General features: G+C 39.2%; 3 protein-coding genes across 3 annotated transcripts; 1 reads left to right on the top strand and 2 right to left on the bottom strand.

The window, feature by feature from the left end:
- Nucleotides 1-1,451: 1,451 nt before the first annotated feature.
- LOC146505412 (NFU1 iron-sulfur cluster scaffold homolog, mitochondrial) lies at nt 1,452-6,854 on the bottom strand. The gene is made up of 8 exons (XM_085183107.1): nt 6,704-6,854; nt 6,185-6,285; nt 5,960-6,095; nt 4,161-4,227; nt 3,965-4,076; nt 3,817-3,880; nt 3,420-3,594; nt 1,452-2,045 (listed from the first exon to the last, which is right to left on the bottom strand). The coding sequence occupies exons 1-8, from the start codon at nt 6,766-6,768 to the stop codon at nt 1,950-1,952; spliced, it is 816 nt and encodes a 271-aa protein (XP_085039233.1). The 5' UTR covers nt 6,769-6,854; the 3' UTR covers nt 1,452-1,949.
- A 1,827-nt stretch (nt 6,855-8,681) lies between these two features.
- Nucleotides 8,682-15,281, top strand: LOC146505411 (transmembrane protein 150A). The gene is made up of 7 exons (XM_085183109.1): nt 8,682-9,049; nt 9,679-9,726; nt 9,815-9,880; nt 9,973-10,040; nt 10,131-10,261; nt 10,783-10,960; nt 12,172-15,281. The coding sequence occupies exons 1-7, from the start codon at nt 8,985-8,987 to the stop codon at nt 12,363-12,365; spliced, it is 750 nt and encodes a 249-aa protein (XP_085039235.1). The 5' UTR covers nt 8,682-8,984; the 3' UTR covers nt 12,366-15,281.
- eif4e1c (eukaryotic translation initiation factor 4E family member 1c) lies at nt 14,232-22,205 on the bottom strand. The gene is made up of 7 exons (XM_085183113.1): nt 22,081-22,205; nt 20,720-20,805; nt 16,313-16,408; nt 16,041-16,104; nt 15,818-15,931; nt 15,542-15,681; nt 14,232-15,424 (listed from the first exon to the last, which is right to left on the bottom strand). Exons 1-7 carry the CDS (start codon nt 22,096-22,098, stop codon nt 15,310-15,312), a joined length of 633 nt encoding a protein of 210 aa, XP_085039239.1. The 5' UTR covers nt 22,099-22,205; the 3' UTR covers nt 14,232-15,309.
- Between the last annotated feature and the right edge of the window lie 2,669 nt (nt 22,206-24,874).

The following is a 24,874-nucleotide window of genomic DNA, read 5'->3' as shown; positions in this document are numbered from 1 at the left end:
TGTTACCACTGATCGTAAAGGTTAGGACATGCTTAGGCCAAAATTAAAATGTAACATCTGAGCTAATTAAGATAATCCAGCTATAGGCTACCTAATTTGTTTTGTTTTGTTTTACAGCCGGTAAAAATGTAGACGTTGTTAAACACAGCAACAAATGTAACGAACTGCTTATACAGGTATCATTACATATTATATTTCACACCATCACACCAACCCTTGCTCTTTTCCTCTAGCCAACCAGCTCCATTTTCACTATTCCTCCTCTGTGAATGTCCAAATCATGTCAGCCTTACTTCTCTACGTTTTTCTCCAAACAGCTGTCTGTGAAACTCTACTCATCTGGTCAATTCCAATGAAAATCTCTGCATCTTTAGGTCTAGCACCTGTAGCTCCATCTCCTACCGCTCTGCTACCATTTTCAAACAAGCTGCATGTCTGACTTAAACAGTATGAAGCTACTTTCAGTGCCTCCCTTATTCACGGGGAGTCACTGAGGCAGGTGATTTGATCTAGCACATTTTTACATTGAATGTTCTTCCTGACACATTGCTTGTATCCACTAGCATTGATGCAACTTAATATTGACCATTAAGACCACAAATGCACCAATCATTGAAATAGGAAAATCAGACTTAGTTGCCCATGATTTAGGATGATTCAATCCCTAAAATGCATTTAAAGGATGGAGGAACGAGAAAGATTATTGGAAGAGACATACTCAAATGGTATAGCATGAGGGGAGCAGGACTGTTTAAAGAACTTGTCCTTTTTTTTCTCCTACATTTTTCAGTTATTTAAGGTGATCTAACTTTTTGAAAAAGATAAAATATCTTTTCACGTTTGTGCCACGTTGTGAAAAGAATTACAAGCCAACCTGTTACAATGTATACATTTTACAGTGGTTGAGAGAGGCAGGGTGGAGTGGGTGCAAGTGTCAGGGACCTCCAAAATTTAACAGCAAATATTTGGTACTGTGGCTTCATAAACTCTAAGGAATGGGACTCAGGCTACAATAGAAAGATGGATGCTTTTTTCATATTCAAGCTCTAATATCTATAAACCATTAACCAAGGTGGGCTAATAAGGACAGGTTTAAGGATTATATGATTTATATTTGAGCTGTAAACGAAATATCCACCCCACTTGTAAAACTTTGGTTTCTAAGGCTTCAAAATGTCTTACAAGATCATATGTCTCAAATGTACTGGTGATTTCAAGCATCCATCATTCTGTGTCAAGTTGAGCTACACTCCAGAGGGTCCCTATTCAGTCATAATTCAAGATATTTACCCTGGAAAATGTGAAGGACTTTTAATCTGTTTTCCTCCCCCATGTTGCATTAAAACAATTTGCTTTGATGCATGTGTGGACGATGTTATACAAAAGCTTCCTTTCCTGAGTAGCTTTTTTTCTATGACATAACACCAGCAAATTAAAGGTCACAATAAACATCAGATTTTAAATAGTGAACTTTAATGTAATGAAGTTATTACATTAGACCACATAAATTCAGGATACATATAAACTGTTATCCTACCTCAGTTCAATTAATAATTGTAGCCTCAGTATCTTGCATTTCATTTACAGATTACCGTACTGGCAGATTCTTTGTCATTCGGTATGTGGCAGCAGCCGGTGGATCATTTTCTCAAAACATCCCTCTAAACAGTCTTAACCGATGCCACGCACGTTCAAATATCTCCAACTTTCAAAATATACAGTATTTATAATAAATAAAAGCACACCATTTACAGTGTTCTGCTTACACAGAAAAACATGACTGAACCTTCTGTAAACAGACATACAGTTAATGACCTCTACCTGGCAACTGGGTGAATACAGTATGTACAGAACTCTTAACAGTATAGTAGGCAATTTTCTGTTCCTCAGTATTATGATTTAGAACAGTAATATGTGGAAACACTACAGTGCTGTGTATATAACAAAGTCTATGAGTGGGTCGGCCGGGGAACTTTCTCATCTTGCAATTTGCGCTCCACTTCTGAGAAAACCTTTGCACTGATTTTATCCACTTCATCTTCCACCTGGAAAAAAGGGAGAATGTACAAATTATTTTTATATAAAAGTGATATTTTTATTTTCTTTTTTAAAACCAAGCTAACCAAGCTTGCAACTGAGCTTTGGAAAACCCATCAGCTGTAAAATGAATGCTTCCTGCTTCCTCTATGCTGTCGCATGCTGGGGGAGCAGGCTGAGGGTAGCAGATGCCAACAGACTCAATAAACTAATCTGTAAGGCCAGTAATGTTGTGGGGATGGAGCTGGACTCCTTCAAGGTGGTGTCCGAGAGGCAGATGTTGTCCAAAATAAAGACAATGTTGGATAACACCTCCCACCCACTCCATGACGTGCTGGTCAGTCACAGGAGCACGTTCAGTGAGAGACAGAGTACCAAAAAGCACCACTGAACGACACAGGAAATCTTTCCTGCCTGTGGCCATCTCCCTGTACAACGCATCCACTTAACACACTGGTTACTGCTACAACTACACGTTTCTTTTCCAGCTATTTATTAATAAGTGACTTGTGTGTGTGTGTGTGTATATATATATATATATATATATATATATATATATATATATATATATTGTCCTATTCTTAGTTAGCGTATTGTCTGTCTTGTTAATGTTGGTTTATAATGGAGCACTGTAACAAAAAAATAATTTCCCCCAGGGATCAATAAAGTATTCTGATTCTGATCGCCACCTTGTATGGCAAGAATAGCTCTGAAGGTGTAGTGCAAATGTGTGTATGTAAAAGTAACATCCACATGGACCCAGGGTTTCTTCATATTGATATAGTGCATCCTGGTGGTATCAAGCCTGACCTAAAAGAAAACATGATTCATTAAACCACGCCACGCTTCTCTCTTGGTTCCATGATTGATTTCTGATCTTCACGTGTCCTCTGTAGGCAAATGCAAATGTGTATGTAGATCAACACAGGTGCTCTAACTGGTCTGTGGATACTGTACACAGCCCACATGCAACAAGCTGCATTACTCCCTTCTTTAATAGCCAGTATTAACATTTCAGTATTTATGCTCCAGTAGCTTTCAATGGGAAACAAAAGAATGTTTAAAATAATGAAACCAGTAAAGGCTAAAATATTTTTCAACTTTTGAAAAAAAATTGGATAGGAGTAATAAAAAATACAGCTAATTTGTAAAGGGACGCACTAACAATCATTTTGAACAAATGAATAATGCAAAACCACTCTAGAAGAGTCCAAGACTAAAAATATGAAGCAGAAATGATCTTAATAAGTCCACTTTAAAGTGACAGCAGACTTCTCTGTATGTGATGACTTATTTATCCAAACAAGAGTTTCTCAAACTTGATATCAGAAGAGTTTACACAAAAACACAAGTTATCCCAGAACGGCTCTATAGATTATCACCTGTTCCACTTTGTCCACTTCAGGGATGTAAAACTGCATCATGTTCTGGATCCCATTTTTCAGTGTGACAGTAGAACTGGGACAGCCTGTGCAGGAACCAACCAGCTTCAGCTTGACTACCCCGTTCTCAAAACCCTTAAAGATGACATCACCTCCATCCTCCTGCACTGTAGGTCTTGTGATTAAGAGCGACCGTATCAATTGGTACAGAACAGGACAGAGAAACAGAGAGATTAAGCCCGTTATCTCAGCACAACTATCTCTTAGAACACTAACAACATCTTTTTTGTGAATGTGACTGAAGCAATAAGGTATTATGTTACCATGCCATAAATACTTTCTGAAGTGCAACTGTGGTTTACTTAAGCAGCTCTCAACAGTACTGAGAAATCGCTACCTGATTCTGGTGTCCAGAAGCTCCTTTATCATACAAACAATATCATCATCATCTTCAGAATGACCTGCAGTAAAGAGAAATGTAAAACATGAAAATATTTACACAATTTCAAGTCAAAAAGTTGCATGTTTTCACACTGTACACTCACTGCTTTCATGGTGCACTGCTCCCGTTGTTATCGGCTCACCACTCTCAAAGAACTTAGCAATGGCCTCCAGAGCATGACGCTTAATGTCCGTCCACTCAACATCCTCGTCCGTCTGATAGGAAAACAAACATCTCATGTATTATATGATTAGACTATAACTACAAAGACAAACTGTAAGAGGACATTAAATACTTACTTTAGTGACAGTAATGAAGTCAGGGCCAAAGAACACACTCTGTACTCCTTCAATTTCAAAGAGGTCTCTGAGAGAAACAGATTATCATGTTCAGTAAGAAATAAAAAAAAACATATCATGAAACAATGAAGTCCTTTTGGTCTGTTTTATGATTACAAATCAGACTCAGGATACTAAAACTATCAGCAAAGAAAAAAAAATATCCTGACAATGTGTAAAGGAACCCGATGTGTCTCTCCTCAGGAATCCACTGAGGACCAAAATGTTATTTTCAGGGTGTACATCTGTCACATCAGCTCTACGTATTATTCAGCCAAGCAACCCCATCATGATCAGAACTGAAGACACCATAAGCATAAAAGCAAAAGAGATATCCTCACACTTAAACCTATGACCCATAGGGAATTCTTTTTTTTTAATAACATGACATGAATGCATTGAAATTGTAAATGTACAGACTCTCATTTTTCCATTTTTCATATCCGCCTGCAAGCAAGCACTTAATAAGAATAACATATACACTCCTGACCGCTTTAATTGGTGCACCTGTGCAACTGTTCATTATGCAAATATCTAAACATCCAATCACATAGCAGTAACTCCACTTAATTAAGCATATTCACATAGTTAAGATGAGCTGCTGAAGTTCTAACCAAGCATCAGAATAATGACTTTGAATGTGGCATGGTTGCTGGTGCAAGACGAGTTGGTTTAAATATTTCAGCAACTGTTTATCTCAGAGGTCTCAAACTCGAATGAGCTGAGGGCCACTGCTGGCACTGTCATCTCATTGGAGAGCCACTTTAGTGTTCAAGTAGTATAAAAAAACAAACAAGAAAACACCCACAAATATAAAATGCAGTATTTTGTCTATTTTTTAAAACTTGAAATATTGTATAACAAGACAAAACCACAAACCTGAAAGCAATTTTTTCCCCTCACTCTTAACTAACTGAAGCCTTTTATTGAACCACCAAATAAACAAATTGGCACTCTCTTTCTGGCCAGATACGTGGCAGCACTCCTGATATAATTTTGTTTGTATTTAATAAAATAAAAAATGCAGACATAAGTGTACTCATTAGTTTTTGACTGCTAGCAAATACGGTTTTCTTTACAAATAACTCTCTCACTGAACTAACAACCGATCCCTCAACGTGTTTGTAGTGTGACGTGAGTTTGCAACGCCTGGTTTATCTCCTGGGATTTTCCTGCACAACTGTGTCTTTTGTTTATAGAGAATGGTTTAAAAAAAGAGAGAGAGAGAGAGAGAAAATAGCCAGTGAGTGACAAACTGCTTAAAGCTGACAGGAAGGCTACACTGGCTCAAACCTGCCCCCCAGGAAACTGAGGCTATGATTTGCATGAGCTCAGCAAAACTGGACAATAGTAAATAGTAATAAAATTGATCTGTTGAGTCTTGATTTCTGTGACATTCAGATGGTAGGGTCATTAACTAGTATAAACAACATGAAACCATGGATCCATCCTGCCTTATATTAACGGGTCAGGTTCGAGGTATAATTTTGTGGGGGATATTCTCTTGAAACACTCCTGAGTTCCAACTGCGAATAATTTAAATACCACAGCTCACCTGAGTCTTGTGCTAAGCATGTCCATCCCTTTATGACTACAGGGATGATTCAGGGAAGCCAACAAGGTCTAACCTAGTATTAGCACAGTGTACCTTATGAAGTGAGCATACATTATATTCTTCTTGTTTTAGTGCTAGCCCTGTTACACATGCCTCCCAAGGCTTCAAATGTGTTTGAAGTGCAACACTAAATCTGACACACAACCTGGCTAAAGAAGAACATCCAGTCGAGCTTGGAGAAGGAAAGTCAAGCGTTCCACTTCCTAGGACGGGTTTACCGGGAAGAAACTTCAGGCTTCTGGGGTTCGGTGTATCTTGAGTCTGGATGGACAGGTGTCTTACTGTAAGACATTACATAACCATCAACTCAGGCACAACATAATGCAGTGAACGTATGTAAGGTTTTCAAACTTCTGAAAGAGTTTCTCACTTGGGAATTGTGTGGCTCCTATCCCGAGGTGAGGCTGGACTCTTCTGAAGCTCTGAGTCGTGGACAGTGAGTGATATGAACATCTGGTCTGCTGTGGAAACCTTGAAGCACAAAGAACACATTACACCTTATATCCCCTCAACTCATTTATTGAGGCAGGATATAAACGGGTGGCGTTGTTATGCATGGAATAACCTTTTCACTAACAATGAAGTTTTACTATGCTAACTAGCTAGCGGCCGTGTGCCAGCTACCACGTGATTTTCACAGTGAAAACGACTAAACTAACTAACACTAGACTAAACTACTTTCTTCCACAGCTCCAACCACACCTAGGCGGATGGGTTAGCCTGGAGACAAAGCTTTGTCCCATTTATTTTGCTTGCTAGCTATGTAGCTGGCTAAAAGCTAATTTCCGTCTCAAATGCAGAGACGCGTCGCAATACTGGTTTATGCTTTACATAGACTCATCATATAGGTATTATAGTACGGTGGATCAACGCTGGGGATATTTCAAACCTAAAGTGAGCCGTATTTCTTGTCCGTAAAAGCTGCTGAAGACCCCATCTCATGCGCGCCGCCATTTTGTTTGTTTAGAAAACGAGGACCCCACGCGGCAGACAGCCAGACAGCACGTTGTGCTGCCACGTCTTTTCTCTTTGGCACCTCCACAATAAGTACAACGCCCTAAAACTTCTCTTTCGGCCTCCCCAAACCCCGATCCTCTCCTGAAAGTATTGCGTTACCTCACCGTGTAACTGAGTTGAAACAAAGTTACTAAGAACAAAGATTACGCTATAAATTAAAAGAAATCTTTTCTCCGAAGAGATGAGTGACCATTTCTCCTTTGAGGATTTACATTATTCCGAAATATAAAAGAAATATCTGACACTGATTTTTCATTTGCCCTGTGATCAAGTGTTGTGGATTTATTAGATCATCCATGTGTAATTCTTTAGGGAGGCTAACCAATGTCTTTCAAAAGTTTAAAAACGAAGCATGATTGGTTGCTTTTTCCTAAACCAGTAGGTGAAGAAAGGACTTAGATCATTAAATTATTTTCACTCCAGTGATTCACAACAAAATATATTGATAATCGAATATAAATATAAGTGTTGGATTTACAATTTAAATGCATTCTAAAAGAGCAGCCTGTAATTCCGTTGAGTAAATGTATACTGTATTGTGCAAAAGTCTTGAGTCACCGCTCATTTCATCGTTTGTTAGGAAAACAGGAAACAGGTGCAGCAATTTACTGAAACTTTGTAAAAGAGACAAAAGGTAGTTTGTACAATTCTAACTAGCTTGAAAATCAATATTTGCTATGCTTACTTTTATTTTCCAACACAGCCTGAAGACTCTCGGCCTACTTTCTTGTCACCTCTTTAAGCAGCCTTCATGAATAGTTGCCTAGAATTCTTGTAGCACATTTAAAGCTCTTCGTTTGACGCTATCTGCCGTTTGTTCTGTTCCCTGCCTGTTTTTCCCCCGTTCCCCTCAATGCTTCAGTGATGTTTAGTCAAGTCAAGTGGCTTTATTATCATTTCAACCATGTGCAGTGGTACAGTATACAGAGAAGCAAAATGTTCCTTCAAGACCATGGTGCTACATATAACATATAACAGGCAATCAACACAGGACTACATAACGTGCAAGTGTGCAAAATTAAACAAAACAAAATCCCTCAAAATTAGTGTTGGCTCCAGGAAGGCATGACTGATAGTGTGTGTGTGTGTGTTTTTCCTGTTAGGCTATACTTTTACTGCACTAGTAGTGTGTTTGGGATCATTGTCATGCTGACACGTGGTATTGCACAGTGGATCAGAATCTGATGGTATTTCTCTGTTTTGACAAGTTTTCTGACACCACTGGGTGAAATTTAGCTACAAACCATTACAGGGGACCCACTGTGTTTAACAGACGGCTGTAGACGCTCACTGCTGTACCTCGTTCCTGACCTGTTCCCTACATATTGATGATGATTTCAAACAAAAAGTTGGATTCATCAGTCCATAAGACCTTTTGCCACTTTCTTGTATAATTTGGCACATCTCAGCCTTTTCCCAGTGTTTGGGTTGTTCAAGATTTTTGCACAGTACTTTACGTGGGGAATGTAGAAAACAAATATTTTCCTCCAAAATGTAGTAGAGAATAAATGTTATGTAGTATAAAAGAGACTACAGCACAGACACAGACACAGTACAAGTACCTGAAATTCATATTTATTGAAATGACTGTACAGGGTGCACGTAGTCACCTACCTGACAGGAAAGACAAGACAGGGGGCTTAAAGCATTCCAAGCTTGTCTAATGTAATAATCCTACCAGCCATTCATTGGAAAATTCTCATAAATTCAAATCTGTGCACAACTCCAAACATTTACTGTTTGATTTGATATTTAATACGTGTCAAACAGAGCAATAGCTGGCAAGGACTATAGAAGGGAGACCGTTGACAAAACAAATAATGTGACAAGAAGACCAACCCCATGTTTCATAATATTTGTTGTAACACAGCAAGGTGGTGCCCTGAAGGAGTGGCAGAGACAGTCTGATTTAAAAGGGAGGTAGTCCTCTGGATGGAGGAAGACTAAACTAACAACAGCAGTGCAAACGTCTGCTCCAAGGACTTGAAGTTAGGATTTTTTGGGGGGTTTTCTGTTCTAGCACTGATTGTATATAATGCTGACTGCATGAGGCTTCTATAAACCCCCCAAAGAGGCTTGACATTGAGTATTTTTAAGACAGCTGGACCTCTGGAATCCATCTCTTTGCTGCTTGTCGTCATCATCATCCAGACATGGGGCTCTGGATTATTTTCCCCATCTGTCTTTCCCTGGTGTCCTTCATTGGAACGTGGAGTGTGTAAGTTTACTACAGATTCACTGTTTGTTTTTTGACATTTACACTGTCATAAAGCTGTGGGAACGTTTTTAAACACGTCGTTTTTACTCAGCCATAACAATGCTAGTAAACAGAGTTTATTCATATCTGAATTTTCCCGATAACGTCACACCACGTACTTGATAGTCAAGCTTAGTACATGAACTGCGTTTTCCTGGCACTTTCAGAAATCAGTGAGATTTCTGCAATGCTGATAACATTTGGCCATGAAGAGGAAGTAAAGAAAATGGCATCATATTATTTCTGCTGCTTTTCACAATCTTTTATTGTACTGTTTTATCTGCACATCGTCTGTGGAAACAGTCGTCGACGTCAGAGCGGCTTCTAAATGTAAAGGCACGTCAGAACTCACCTATGGAGTTTGAAAATATGTGAGCCGGCTCTGTTTGCAGGGTGTGAACTGTGTCTGTCACTAAGTTCAAAAAAGAAAATCTTGTTGAACAAACGACTTTAACGACTGAGTCACACAACTGAAAACGTGCTTGGCGTTGATGCTCACTTCCTTGGAAGGAAGTGACACTTCCTTGGAAGCATTTCTGGTTTGATGTTTGCAGATTCTTAACAGTTTTTCTTTTGTTTTATATTTCCAGATATGGGCTAGCCTTCTCCAACAATCATGTGTGCGCCCTCACTGACTGGTGACCTTTTAAATCTCATTTTGTTTTAAATATGACCCAGTGTTTATTTAATAATGCAGCCTCTAAAATGGCATTAACTTGTTCGCAGGGGTAACGGCAACTACTGCAGGGCTAATCATACTAATGCTGGATGCTGCTGGGTTCCTACAATAAGGTAAAAAAAGACTAAATGCACCCGTTCATTTTCCTTCTTCCTTGGAATGAAATCTTGAGACAGAATGAAACAAACTAAATATGTTATTTCAGCTCAAGTGGAACATATCCGCCAGAAAATTCACTTTTTACAGCCACAATCAACGCCGGATCCTTCATGTGTGAGTTTACCTGCTAAATGCCTCAACCATTATACACACATATATATGTATGAGGGATGTGTGTCACACCAACTGCGATCTCTTCTTTAGTTTTTCTGTTCTGCATATTCCACCATGCCCATATTATGGAGAGGCACTCAAGTCAGTCCATGATGAGTAAATTTGCACTGGTCTTCGGTGTGATTGCAGCCATGGGGGCATTCGCAGCCGGAAACTGCAACGTAAGTGCCGAACGTCATACTGCAGCGATGTTTCTGCAGGGTTAAATTGTTTCAGATCTAAATGAGAATTTCTGTTTGCGCTTGTGCTAAAACAGCAAATAAAGGTGGGTACCTTGTAGCTTTAGACCATCTATAATGAGAGCCCAAGCACACTAAAGTGCCATTTATGCTTGGGTTATAGTGTTTTTTAGTGTGTTAAAGGGTAAATATGACACTCTGCTGCGTGATCTGTAGTGTTGTACTGCACTTACATGTAGTGACAAAACTATTCTAGAAAAATCAGTTGGTGAAGCAGGGATGAAAGGAAACCAGTTATAATTTAAACAAAGGGTTTAAGGACCCAAATACTTGGAAAGTGTTTCAAATCATAAACCTGTTAGGCGACATCGTATTTTTCACTGCACACTGCCTGATAGTTCTCACTCACTCGCCAACACATTTCGCAATCTTCATACAATCTTAGTCTTGATTTAAACAGCCTGCTAATATTCGCTGGATTTGATGGTGAATGTCCTCCACAGCCGTTTCACGTGTCACTCCTCCACTACCTCGGGGCTGCCATCAGTTTCATGTGCGCGTGCTTCTACACGGCCATTCTCACCGTGCTGACAGGGAAGTGCGCCCTCTCTGGATATGAAAAGGTTCTCTACCCACTGCGAATCATCTCCACTGTGATTCAAGTAATTGTGACCGTCATCTGTATCCTTTCACAAATCATGGAGGAACTTTTCCTTTAAAACTGTGTTCCTTTAAACAAGGGATTTCAACAGCTAGCTCCAGAACTAATGCATGAGTTATAACACACTGGGACATATTTGGATCCGGTCAGCTCCTGTGTTTACCAAGTGGGACCGGCCACAGAAGTCCACATGACAGAAGCAGATACACATTAATTACCTTTTTTTAGTGAATTATTAACCATAGCTTTCCTTTCCTTTTTCTTCTAGCTTTACATTTGTTCTCAACCTTGTAGATCTATGGGATCAGATGCACAGCAATGAAACATTAGACACCTCATTTAGCATTTAGCAGAGATTCGGTGTTGAGGTGGCTGTAGCTCAGGTAGAGCAGGCCATCAACTGATTGGAAAGTTAGCGGTTCGATCCCTGGCTGCTCTAGCCTGCATGTCAATTACCCTTGGCCAAGATACTAAGCCAAAGCTGCCCTCTGATGCATCCATGGGAGTATGAATGTGTGTGAATGTTAGCTACAAGGCAGTTAAGCATAGGAAAAAGGTGTTTGTGTGAATGGGTGAATGAGGCATGTTGCATGAAGCTCTTTGAGTACAGAAGAGCACTATTTAACATCAGGAATACAGAATCTATTGACTGTGCAGAGTAGCAGAGTTTTTCTTTCCTCGCTTTTATAACTTACTTTTATGGGTTTCTTATATATTTTTACGTATGGTTAGTTGCTGATATCAGTCTGCAGTGATTGGGGAAGTTATTCTTTCTTTTTTTATGTCACAACATTCACGAGGTTTATAAGAAAATGGATTGCTGTGCTGTGTGTGCGTATGAGAACAATAGCCAAAGCCGAATGGTTACTGAATGTAACTTCAGTTCTATGAGTAAAGGTCAAACGTGTCTCATTGGTTGTAAAGGGTGGCTAGATTGTTGAGCAGATTTAAGTTGTGGTTGCCATGACTATGTGCTAACTCTGCCCCTGATGTATGCACACAGTAGTCAGGTGTGGGAGAACTCCAGGAAGCGCTGGCCCATGCAGCTGATTCATGCTCATCAAGAGTGTCAAGTAATCAAGTAATCCCAAATTAGCCCACAATAATGATAGAAACACAGTTTTGCCTCATATAGCTATGTTCTTTTGTCAAAGAATTGTGTAAGCTTTATGTCCTCCATAGTTTTAACCATCAGTAGACCAGTGAAACACCCTTAACCCAGAACCTTCAGATACTGTCTTGTTTGCTCAGAGCGAGTACTTCTACATCCATCTGTCTGCTGTCTTTGAGTGGATGCTGAGTATGAACCTGGAGCTGTTTGAGCTCAGCTACGCCGTGGAATTTTTCTTCTTCTCGTCCTATATGCTCTCCAATCTGTTGAGCAAACAAGATGAGGTAAAGCCTTTGATGATGACGATGTCCTGATATAAGGCTGCCAGGATCCATCTGAAAGATGTAGAAAGTGAGGATGCTACAAGTAGGACATCTGTTACTACAGTGGCTGGATCGTGACTGAACCAATAGTGTTTTGTTTTTTTCCTTTTCTTGGATGGATTTTTTTCTGCTGTCTTCTTTACTAATTTTTTTTTCCATATTTATTGAACCAAACGAACAAACATACCAGCTGGATTGTATCTCACGCAGATGCCCCATCTACAGAACAGCTTACAAGAGGTGTTTTGTTGTGCAATCATTTTTGTAATGAAAAATTTGTAAAAAAAAAAACAACCAAAAAAACCAAAAAAACAACCTCACAGATCAAGTTTTGTGTTAGGTGACAGCTCTTCCATAACCCTCTGGGATGTATTACTTTCACACAAGGAAGTCATGCCACTGTGCTGATAAACATATCTGCGTTTGGAGCTAAAAGGGTGGAGGACTTTTATTTACACCCTTTTAAACAATAAAAGTCTCCATGACGCTATGAGATCCTGTTTGACTGGATGATTAACTTGAACGACAGTAAAAAAATAATAGGCGTCATCAGCCGCAGCTGGCCTAGCGATAGACCAATGGACATTACACGCAATCTTGGCTACATACACTTAAGGTGATGTTGTCAGTACCCTTTCCATTCCAGAGATTTTCACTGTGGTCTGTTCGATGTATTTCAGTGTACGTGTGCTTTAGAGGAAAAGCCGGAGTAGTGATTTATAAATTGTAAAGTTAAAAAGGAAAGAATAGTTTCATGCCTCTATGTGTCCCACATTAAATCAGTATTTTGAACCAGTTTGTTTGCTTCACATTTATGCATCTGTGGCTTCTATTGTTTTATTCCACTCTTGATCAGTTGCCAGCACATAGTTGGGAAATGTTGATGTCATACAGCACCAGTCACTCAGTTTGGTGACCCAATAACCACAGAGTCTCTCAGGTGGCTTGGGAGCATCTGTGTGTCCTCCAGAATGAGCTGAAGCAAGTGGCCGAGGAAAGGGAGGTCTGGGCTTTTCTGCTCCCTGTGACCCAGACACTGATGAGCATCGAAACATTTACAGGTGTATAGTTGAGTCGTCACTTTTCAAAGTTTATAAAGTAGCTAAAAGGTATTTTGAAATTTTTCTGACCAGATCTGGTCACACTAAGTTCAGTTCAATGCATTTATATAGCACTCTTCACAGGATAAAAACCAGAAAGTGCTTCACAGTAATATAACAAGATACACATAAAAAACACTGCAAACATGTGAGACGTTAACAATGCTGAGAGGAATTCTGACATTTTTCTATACAAATTAAAAATAAAAAACTTTTAAAAAAAATGTGCATTTTTCTAAACTTTCATTAGAATGTAAAAGTTAAATATACTTCAATTTTGAAAAGCTGAAATGTGTTTTTATTGCTTCATACACTTTTCCCCCCTCTTCCAGATTCTGTCATTTTAGCTGCTCTTCAGTTTGGGTGTATCTGTAGATTCTGCTCGCAAAAAAGAAAGCAAACAACTTGAATCCAGCTGTGACAAAAACACAGCATCACTTCATACATTTCTCCTCTGTGTGAAACTGAAAAATAACTTCCTCTGAATATTCTGCTGCTACATTTTTTTGTGGTAGTTTCCATCATTTTCAACAATTCTGCAAAGCTTTTTGGTCACTTTTAACTTTTCCCCATGAGTATAACATTAGCCCAAGCTGCTTCACACTATAGTACTTACTAAAAAGTCAGATTTTTGTTCCCAGGAATTAAATAGGAGGTAAATACCACAAATGGTAGTCAAAACAGAATTTTAAAAATCAGCTTAGCGTTTAAAAAAAGCAAGTTTGCCAACTTTAAAAACCTCAATAAAACAAAACGCTTCTGGTTTTAATGCAAAGCACTTAAACTTTACTTGAAAGAAGGTAATATACATCCTGGAATTACAGATAATAAAGATACATTATGAGCAAAATCATTTCACAATGAATATCATCTTTCTTTCGCAACAACCAAGAGAGGAGTGCGACATTATCTACAGTTTTTGTTAGGAAGAAAACAGTGAAAAGCACACCTAATTCTGTCGGCATCTTTACTGTATGGTACACTGTAAAAAAATGTCATCTATATGCAGTAGTCCACATTATTAACCTTAATAACAAAAAAGAACAATTTGAAAAAACACGAGCGTCATGGTTGTCTTTCAACTAAGTAACTGCAATGCATACATTATAAATAAATGTAAAGGGAAGAAAAAAAAAGTTGAGGAAAAAAACCAAAACAAAACCTACAAGCAATATCCCACAATTCCAGCATGGCTGAAACAACAAGTGGCCTTAATCCAAACCCTACACTTTGGAGTGTGACCACAGCTTTTACAAACCTTTAAGATACTGTAGATTATTTAAGCTGGTGAGTCTGAAAGCCCGGCTCATGCTCAACACTTGTGGATAAATCAAGTTAAAATTGCCCTTAAAATTTGTTGTGTATGAGGACGAGTTGCCTGCCTTCTTTTTCCTGTGAGGTGAGAAACACTTTTTGTAAAGAGTGAGAACTCAGCATGAGAGAAACACAAGGCCCTATAGTTAAGTCTTTCTTTTTTAATTAAACAACTCAAGCCATTAAGTATTGGAAAAAAAAAGCTTGTTCTCAGCTAAGCTAGGAGAGGTCACTGATATTAATCACAGAAGTCTTCAACTCTAAAAGTAAATCATCGTGTGTTCTCTTACTCGTCGTACAACATCTCAAGCCGGATACCCTTCCTCCCCGTTTTTTTTTTTCTTTAAACAACCGCTCTGCTGACATCTTGAAGTGGGAGAAGCTCCAGATGTACACGCTATGAACAACTCTCTTACCAATAAAAGGAAAGGACACTACAGTAGTTGACAACTCAAAAATTAATGTGATGATGCAGATCGGCAATTGTTTAAATCTACAGCAAATTGAAATGAGGAGCTTTTTCAAACGGAGTACATGTTCTTGGTGGTGGAGCCGCTCTTACTGGACGTGTCGTCGTGCGACTGGTAGCCAATCATGGCTTTCATGGGGAGGTTGAGACGCTCTTTGTAAAGTTGCCTGTGAAGGGATGAGACGGAAGCAGTGTGAAGACTCAAGCAAGCTCAGTGTTGCCATCTAGTGGTCCACTGTAGCTCCTACTTGCGTATTATGAGTAATGTGACTTTAAAGACTCACCCTATCGTCATGATGGCGTCCCTGTTTTGGCAGTTGCTCGTCCAGATGGATATTTTGTCACCTTTAGGTCTGACGTTGACCACAGCTCCGCAGACGTCTTCACTTGCCTCATCAAATGACTCACCGACTAAACACAAAAGCTGCAAAAACCCCCCCCCAAAAAAGTCAAACTATACATATATATATATATATATTTTATATTTAAATCACAACCATCAGGGGAAACATCCAATGGATACGACTCTGCTGAGTGGTTTCATAAAACGGCCGTCTTACCGTTTCCATCCAGTAGCGATCGAGGTCATTGTGCCTCTGTTGTTTGTTGAGAGTCATCAGCCATCGACCCCCCAGCTTGTTCCTGTCGTCCTCCCACATGGGCTTGATCCCATCCTGACGCAGAATATGAAGCAGCTATTAAACCCTATCCATGTCTTTAGACTCTGCTGCAACTGAGATTAAGGGAAAATGTGTAAACATTTAACAAAAACAAGAGCCTTACCTTGAATAAGCAGTAATCGCAGCCAAAGCCGAGTTTACTTGGCTGCTGTATGTGGTTGTATAATCTGGTAGAAAGATGAAAAAGTAGATTCCCAACATGAGTGTGTCGAATTGTAGAATTTTAGAAGCTTTTATCAGAACAATGGTCATTAAACAAACAATCAGTAAAGTGAAACATGCTGATGTTGATTGACATTACCATTAAGGGACATGTTGTGCACATTAATAATAAACCATCAATAACTCAGACTGACTTCAGCAGAGAAAACTTACGCCCAAAAATCTTCCACTGTGTCAAATTTAGAAATGAGACGCAAGTTCTCTGTCCAGCTTTTGCTCTTGTCGTTTTTGAAATACCACAGGGCCCATCTAAAAAACAAACAAACAATAAAATAAAAATGCATCATTCATAGAATTCAGTATTCATAGACCAAGAGGTAAAGAGCATAATTACACTGACTGTCTGAAAATCTCTCAAAACCATGTCGGAAAATGCAGATTGCTGAACATGCATAAACTGAAAATAAAAGAAAGTGCATGACTTTGCCCCAAATTGTGATTGAGCAAACCTCGTGACTGTGAGGGGAAAACTCCCTGCTTGTTGACTTCTCCATCTTTGTGGGGATCAGAAATCAGAAGTGTCATCACTTACAAATGTATCAACCTGGACATATTTCCAGTCTGTCGCGGAGCCAACACAGTACGAGCTTTTCCGATGTCAGAAGGTAAGTGGGGTAATGCCTGGCTAATACTTGGATGGGAGACAGCCGATGGGAATACCAGGTGCTGAGAGCCCAAATCCGGCCATACCAGCCTGAGTAAGTCTGTCTCTCTCTTGTTTTTCTACAGTTACATTTTTGTATTTTAGCCTGTTTTGTGTCAGAAATTAAGTGATTTCTCTGTAGAAAGACATTGGGCAGCATGGTACGTGATTTTGAAACCACTATACAGCGCTGAAGTCCACACACCTTGTGCTTTCCTTTAGTGACTTTGGACCTTTTTTTCACTTTGCCAATCTTTGCTAATAGTAAAGTGCAGGGTTCTTGGAAAACACTATTTAGGGTTCCTACTTGTATAACAGCAGCTGGGCTCAGTATAGGGCAGTGGTTCTTAACCTGGTTTCGATCGAACCCTAGGGGTTCGGTGAGTCGGTCTCAGGGGTTCAGCAGAGCCTCCATCGTGACATGCATGGCTCATTTTGTGCACCAATAAAAAACATATCTATGTCTTGAATTTGAAAAATTTTTTTTTTTTTTATTTTTCACTAAAGAGGGGTTCAGTGAATGCGCATATGAAACTGGTGGGGTTCGGTACCTCCAACAAGGTTAAGAACCACTGGTATAGGGTATTTGGTACTTTACATTTTCTTTTTTTAAATAAAACTGTTATTGTTAGCAATCAGTTCTTGAGTTCAGTACAAGCATATTCAATGTTTTGTATCTCTTTTAATTTAATAACAGCTGGATGCTGTACCATCACTGTTAAAATCAAAAACAAGGACTCAAAGTCTATTTTATGTTACAACTGCATGAAACGTTTACCCTACCAGCAGACGTACACGCTGTGTCACAGAAGAACACAACAGCTAGTAACAAAAGCATGAATGTCAATGCAAAAAACAAGAGAAAGCCAGCCATCAACGGCACTACAAATGCACTCTTTGTTTACAGTGGCTGCTGTAATTCTTTTATGTATTACCAAGGGGCAGTGGGTGGGAGGCTAGCAGGCAGAGTTGAGGGCAGTGAGAGGACATCAGCTGAACCGTTTGCCCCCCTCCACTTACAACTATAACTAACCCACCCATGTGCCATAGACACAAATGAAGCAAATGGACCGAACAGAGCTAAAAGAGAGGATGAAAGTATATTTGTTTAATGCGAACATCACACTGCACATACTGAGATCAGACTGCTCACAGCTGTGATTCTTCTGGTGAACCCAGAACAGTCACAAGCTAAGACTACATGCTTAGTAATGGCATATAAACAAATATGCCAGACAACAAGTCAAGCCAGCTCTGTTCTTCACATGTACTTTAAAATCCAGGTAACTTGTTTCTCAGACATGGGTGGTGGACTGGATTGACAAACAGTTAAAGCCTTTGCGGCGAAGCATGGCTCTGATTCTAGATTAAGAGAGTCAACAAACACAGATAAAGACAGCAGTTCAATGAGGCATGCAACTATATTAGGGCAGTCTTCCTAATGTCTTAGGAGAGTTAAAGACATTAAAGTTTACAAAGCAGGTAGTTTAAGCTTTTCCTCACGAGAGATAAAATGATCATTTCAGGCCAATGCAGCTAAACGAATCTTTCTTAGCTCTAAAACAGCAAACCTTAAGAGGACTGATTAATTCACTACTGTGACATCACCCTCTGACACAGACAGTAATATGTGATTTGTTCAGCTGTGAACTAATCAGCGTGCTCCAGTCCCCACTGCCTTCTGAATGTGTGTCAAGTAAATAAGAACGAGCCACAGCAGAGCTAGAGAAACAGTGTCATCTGAATTTTTAATAGTTCAGCTGCCAAACACAGATGAGTTGTTGTGGTTATGACTTTAAAAATACCACGGTCGTGATTTTAAAAATAAAAAGAGTCCATGGGCAGACAGGCATAAACTATCCACTTCACTTTCAGCTCCAGTAAACTGTATACTAAACAATTTTCCAAAGCAGAAGCTGAATGCGTTCTTCCTACTTCCCAGCAGCTGCTGGTTTCGCTAAAAGACCGGGCCATATGAAAATGGTGCTGCATGACTTTGAAACTTGTAAGTGATCATCTTATGTAACAGCTGAGTAACGGATCTGTGCAGTCTGTTCAAATCCATCACTGGACTCACCTTCAGACCACAGCAAGATCCAAACTCTTGCCATTAAAACTATCCATCATTATTCCACCTTGAACAGATGTCGAAGGGGATTTTTCTGCTAATTATTCATTTAGTATTATTTAGTGACTCTGCATGATTCACTGTTAAAACTAATCTGTATTTACTTACACTGAACCTCTGTGCAACCCTCACATTATTCATTTTAAAAAAAGTTATTTTAGCCCTTCTCAATTTAGTAGCAGTAAATATTTATGACAGACAACAGCAAAAATCTGCAAGTACAATGACACACACTGTAGATAAAAAAAAAAAGGGATAAGAAGTCACTTGTCTTCCTTTACCTAAAAACCCCGACCTCACTCTGAGAGCTCCAACCACTGATGCTAAAACTGACATAACAAATATCCAAAGCAGCTCAATCATTTATTAAGAAACCAATCACACCTTCGGCCGGTGAGACAGTTAAAACACATATCTGTGATCAATATTTAACCACAAATTCCAAATAACTCAGTCCTCTACTTCCTTACAGTGAAGCCAGAGAGAAGTGACAACACCTAGCCCTCAAAATGAGAAGTCTGCAATCAAAACTGTCAAAATGGAAAACAAAACCTCCACGTCAATATGTTTAAATAAAACCAGGATGAAAGCAGCAGAGATGGACAGCCTTGACCTCTGAGGCTGAGCTGAACAAGCAGAATGACCTAGAAGTGACTTGCGAAGAGAACCATTCAGCATTTCCAAACCGACTGTACAATGCTCCTGAATAGCTCGTCGCCACTGCAGAACTATGATAACATTTCTAAAAGGACAATAGAAAAAACAACAACTGCAACTCTAACACAGAGGAAAAAACAAAACACATGACTCCTCAATCTGCTCTTCTGATTTTAAACCTTAAAATAAGAAAACAAACAGAAACTGCAAATATGAACCTGATGAAAATAAACTGAACATTTATCCTTACTATGATGCTCAAATTTGAATATCCTGTTTACGTTGTCAAAATAAGTGCTTTGGTGATTTCACTTTCATCCAAGAGACCAGAGGGACAAAAAGAAAAATCAATCAGCACATGACTGTAAGTATGTTTGTGATGCCAAAGAACAAAAGTCAAAGTACAGCTCCCATCCTAAAACTAGATGAAGATGAAATGCCATTTTCAACTGAAAGTAAAATAACACATTTCACATGGTGATAAATACACAACTAACCGTATTCCTAAAGGAATACTTCTTCACTGATTTCATAATGAAACAGCTGTTTTGCCTCTATAGAGAAAGGTTATTGATCCTAAGTGATTAAGTAAATTTAGCCCCACCATCTCTGTATGTTTTCAATGAGCTCGGTTTCTGTATTTGTGTGTAAATAATGATGAAAAAAAGAAGCCCCTCTTCCCTCTGAAAACGGTCACAAAGGTGATATTTGAAAGGGTGTTAAAACATCAGTAGGCGTGAAATGTTCAATGGTGTTGACACCTTTCTGGATGGGGTGAAATTTGGCACCTTGGTAAGTCTGAAGAGACTCTATTATAATCCAAAACAACCCCAACGAGTTTCGTCTGTGCCTCAAACTATTTAATTAACATGACAAAACCAACCTTAAAAACTGTTTCAGATGAGACTCCAGTCCACTCTGAATCAACGAGACGGGTGTGTTTGATCTCACCACCACACCCGCCTCTTAAGGCACAGTTTGGCTTTTCTAAATGAAAACTCCCCTGTGCTTACACCAGCCATTTCTGATTGTTTGGCCAGAGGATTTGCTCATTGTTGCAAGAAGACTGCAGAGTATGGAAGCACAAGCAGCTTTCATCCAAATCAAACTCAGAACCTGGTTTGACTCTCACCTGTTTTGCAAAGGGTGTTTGATATACTGCTCAGGATTCGCAACAACCTGACCGTCAGTCTGTTGATCTTCAGTTTCAGTTGTTTTCTGAGGAGATATGCACACAAACACATCACAAAGTCAACTACACAAGTCCACTGATCACAAATGGCAAAGGTAGTTGGGTCAGATTTATATCATAATGTTGCTAAAGTCCTGCCTTTACTTTAAAGTCAGTTAGTTCAGTATCACAAATTTTAACAAAGTAAACAATAAAAACTTAATGGAATGGTCATTGCCATATACAGTTAAGGGCTTTTGTCGGGGGTAATCACACACTTAATTTCATAGTGTGTACAGTATCATAACATCACAAAGCACTTCAAACTTTTTGTCATCATCATCATCACTACTACTACTGAGTTTCTAACAGAACCTAATACATACTTTTACAATAATTCCAACCTTACAAAAAAAGAAAAATAAGACAATAAAAACATAACTTACTTAGACTGATTCACAAACTCACGGTATAATCTAAAACATACCAATTTCATCCCTAAATCGGGACTACTTAAAGCCCCTAATAAGAATAGTGTAACTATGTAGTCCAATGTATATATAACAAAAATCTTACATGATCTATAAAATGCATTATTATTACAGTATAGCTTACATTTAAAGTGATCTACAGAAACGTAACAAAGGCATGACCTTAAGCCCCTCTGTTTTAGGGGGCCTTAATGGGGCCTTGTCCCATTATCCAGTTCACAGCTGGGCTCAGCCTTATACTCTTGCATTTTTATAAAGATTCACTTAGCAACATCAGAGTCCACCTCAACTACATTTTTAAGGATTAGACGCAGGAGCTGATGGAAAACAGTCAGCAGGGGGTATATACAAAGAAAATCAATAAGCTAACTTTACAGATAACAGTTACTAGCATTAGTTTTAGCAGATGAGCTAGGCTAGCTGCAGGCTAGATATACACGTGTCCAGACTTTCTAAAAATGCACCAATAATGTATCACCACGGGTGTTTAAAGGTATTGGCAGTTCATTAAAATTGTCGTAAGATATCGACTGTAATACCCGACTAGATTAAAACAACGCGTTGACAGGAGTTTGAATGAACGACGTGCAGTCAGTCACTCCCTCTCTGCCCAACAAAGTCAGGCAGTGCCTCATACATCCCCACTGCTGAGCATGCTAGCGCTAATCCACGCCAACATCTGTCAACTCAAACGCGTTAATTTGGCCTAAACGCCAGTTCGGTTTCACAGAAGCAAAGTTATGCGATGTATGTAGTAGGTGAATTGGAGATTTATCCGGTCTTTACGTGCATATTAGTCGATTTTTTTGTGCTATCTCTTGTCTCTCTTACCGGCTCCGATGTCGCCATCTTGACTGTAGAAGTGATCTGCCCGTTCGGCGCTCCTGCGTCACTCCAACTGCTCGCTCTGCTACGGAAGCCGCCTCTGTCCTGTTCGAGCTGAATGACCTGAATCCGAGGAGTCGTCGCAAGAGAAAGGACACAGGGGTTACACCCACTACCACTGAGTGGCTGCTTCTGAGGACAATAATTTAGATAAACCAATAGTTAGCTGTGAATAAACCTCCAACTAATGGTATTCATGCAGGTATATTCAAAACGGTTAAAAAATATCTATCTCTGCTTTGAGTATTTTATTTTGTGGTGATTTAAACATTTAATACCATCTACAATAGTTTCCAGACTTGATTTCAGGTTAATTTTTATTGCTTAACATATTTAGTTTGTATTAATGTTACTACTAGTGTAGTACTTGATATGAAAAGTATTTCTCATGTGAAAGCCTAAACCAGCTTAAGATTAAAACCATTTAACCTTTAGGAAGCCAAAGTCCTAATAAATATATGGCTTTCCATGATTATTGTACTGGGACATTTGACCAAATTTAAATGGACTAAAATGAAAGACATTTTGTGTGTTTGTATTCTTTTTAGTAAGTATGTAAGTCCTCATAAATAAATCCTCTCCCGTAAATTTATTTCCCATGTATAACCATAAAGTGGTGTCTAATAGAATAAGACAACATTAAAGCAAATAGGTTTCAGGGATTAAAGATTTGTAAAATTTATCTCATTCTGTCAAGGACACATTTGTGTGTCTGTATTTTTTCTTTGGCAAACTATCCTCAGCCTCCCCCCTCACCCGCCTCTACTGAAACTATTATTCATGAGCCCAAAGAGAGGTTAATTTAATTACAATTACCTGTTCATGCTGATCGGGGGAGTTTTCCCCACTTTCCCAGCTTCCATAGAGGCGAGAATGCAGTGAGACAAAGACAACACTCCAGGGGTGGGTACTGATTCACCTTTACTAAAGTTGTGAATTTACAGTTTGAAACTTCAGTTAACTTACTTGTGACTGAAGCGATTTGAAACGATTGTTAACAATTAAACTTGCACTCAATTTTAGTAAGGAAATGTGTGTTCTTTGTTGTAATGATGCTTCTTGGCAATAAATCTTTTATCATTGGAAAGCTAGTTTATGTCCCCTTAAATATAGCCATATATAGAGAAAATGCATTTGTGGGTTGAGCAGAAGAGTTGAGTATGTAGCTGAAGAATCACATTTTCTTTTATATAACATGGATGGCCAGGTGCATGTTCAACACTTACCCCGGGGAACACCTCCACCAGGATGCACTTATGGAACGAGTTTATGGAGGCAGTGTGATGGTTTGGGCAATGTACTGCTGGGAAACTTTGGGTCCTGCCATCCATGCGGGTGTTACTTTGACATGTACCACCCACCTAAGCATTGTTGCAGACCATATACACCCTTTCATGGAAAATGCTTTATCCCTGATGGCTGTGGGCATCAACAACAAGTTTGAGGTGTTGACATGGCCTCCAAATTTCCCAGATCTCAATCTAATCAAGCATCTGTGCGATGTGCAGGACAAACGAGTTCGATCGATGGCGACGCCCCTCACAACTTACGGGACTTAAAGGATCTGTTGCAAACATTTTGGTGCTAGATACCACAGCACAACTTCAGGGGTCTAATGGAGTTCATGTTTCGAAGGGTCATGGCTGTTTTGGCAGCAAAAGGGAGATCAAGTGCATGTGTCTGATCGGTGTATTGTGAGGGACCAAGCAGCCAAAGCAAAGAGGACACAGACAAAAAAAGTATCTTCAAAAAGGGTTTTCTTTATTTTAACCCTCAAAAAGTCCAAAATTAACAAAATTTAAAAACATACTTAGCAGGCCCATAAACGAGGTCAACTAAATATAACTCTACGAAAAGTAATTTCCAGAAACTTAAACAAAACAAAGTGAGACACAACTTAACTCACAAACTGACCCAATTACAAAGACACATGAGGGTAGCTTTTATAATGATTTGGCCAAACCATTTACACACAATAGGGGGGAAAACAAAAACACACACTAATATTAACTAAGCACAGAATAACCTAACTAAACCTAAAACACCCCTGCTCCTGGTAAGCCCATGGTTGGTCTTGCTGAGCAGGCATTTTGTTCCCAGAGTCCTCAGCCACGCCTTTTGCCCAGACAGGAAACAGCCACCGCCCAAACCCAGGTAACTCAAAGAAAGAGAAACATAATTAATATAACAAAACATTTTAGAAAAACCACACAATGTTACTATGTGCGCGCCTCATAATACCAGTGTTAGGTTTAACCAAATGATTAATGAAAAAAACTGCAAAGCAAACTAATAAAGTAAAAAATGGACTAATTTACCCCTGTGTGGCTGATGCCATCACATGTATATATATGTATATTATATTAATGAAACATGTTACGGTGAAGGGTTTGTTCCTATTACTTCTATATCAATCAAAGTGTGACATGTACTGGAGAGACAGATGTACTCCAGTTGACTTTGGAGTCCTGGAAAAATCATATTTTCTGTATGAATCTATCAGATACAGAAAACATGGAGGACATGCCAGCAGTTTGCAGGCATTCATTTATGCACAGCTCTTAAGGTCCCACCACAGCATTTCAGGTAGGTTGAGGTCTGCACTTTGACTGGGCCACTAGAGCATCTTGAGTTTTATCTTTTCAGCCAATCTCTTGCAGATTTGCTGCTGTGCTTTGGATCATTTTCCTATTGTATGACCCAGTGAACATGTGCATCATGGCCAAAGATCTCCACTGTG

The sequence above is a fragment of the Neolamprologus multifasciatus genome, chromosome 13 (genome assembly GCF_963576455.1).
Source record: "Neolamprologus multifasciatus chromosome 13, fNeoMul1.2, whole genome shotgun sequence".
Lineage (NCBI taxonomy): Eukaryota > Metazoa > Chordata > Actinopteri > Cichliformes > Cichlidae > Neolamprologus > Neolamprologus multifasciatus.
The sequence above is the reverse complement of the archived record's forward strand: the minus strand, read 5'-3'. Positions and strand labels throughout refer to the sequence as shown.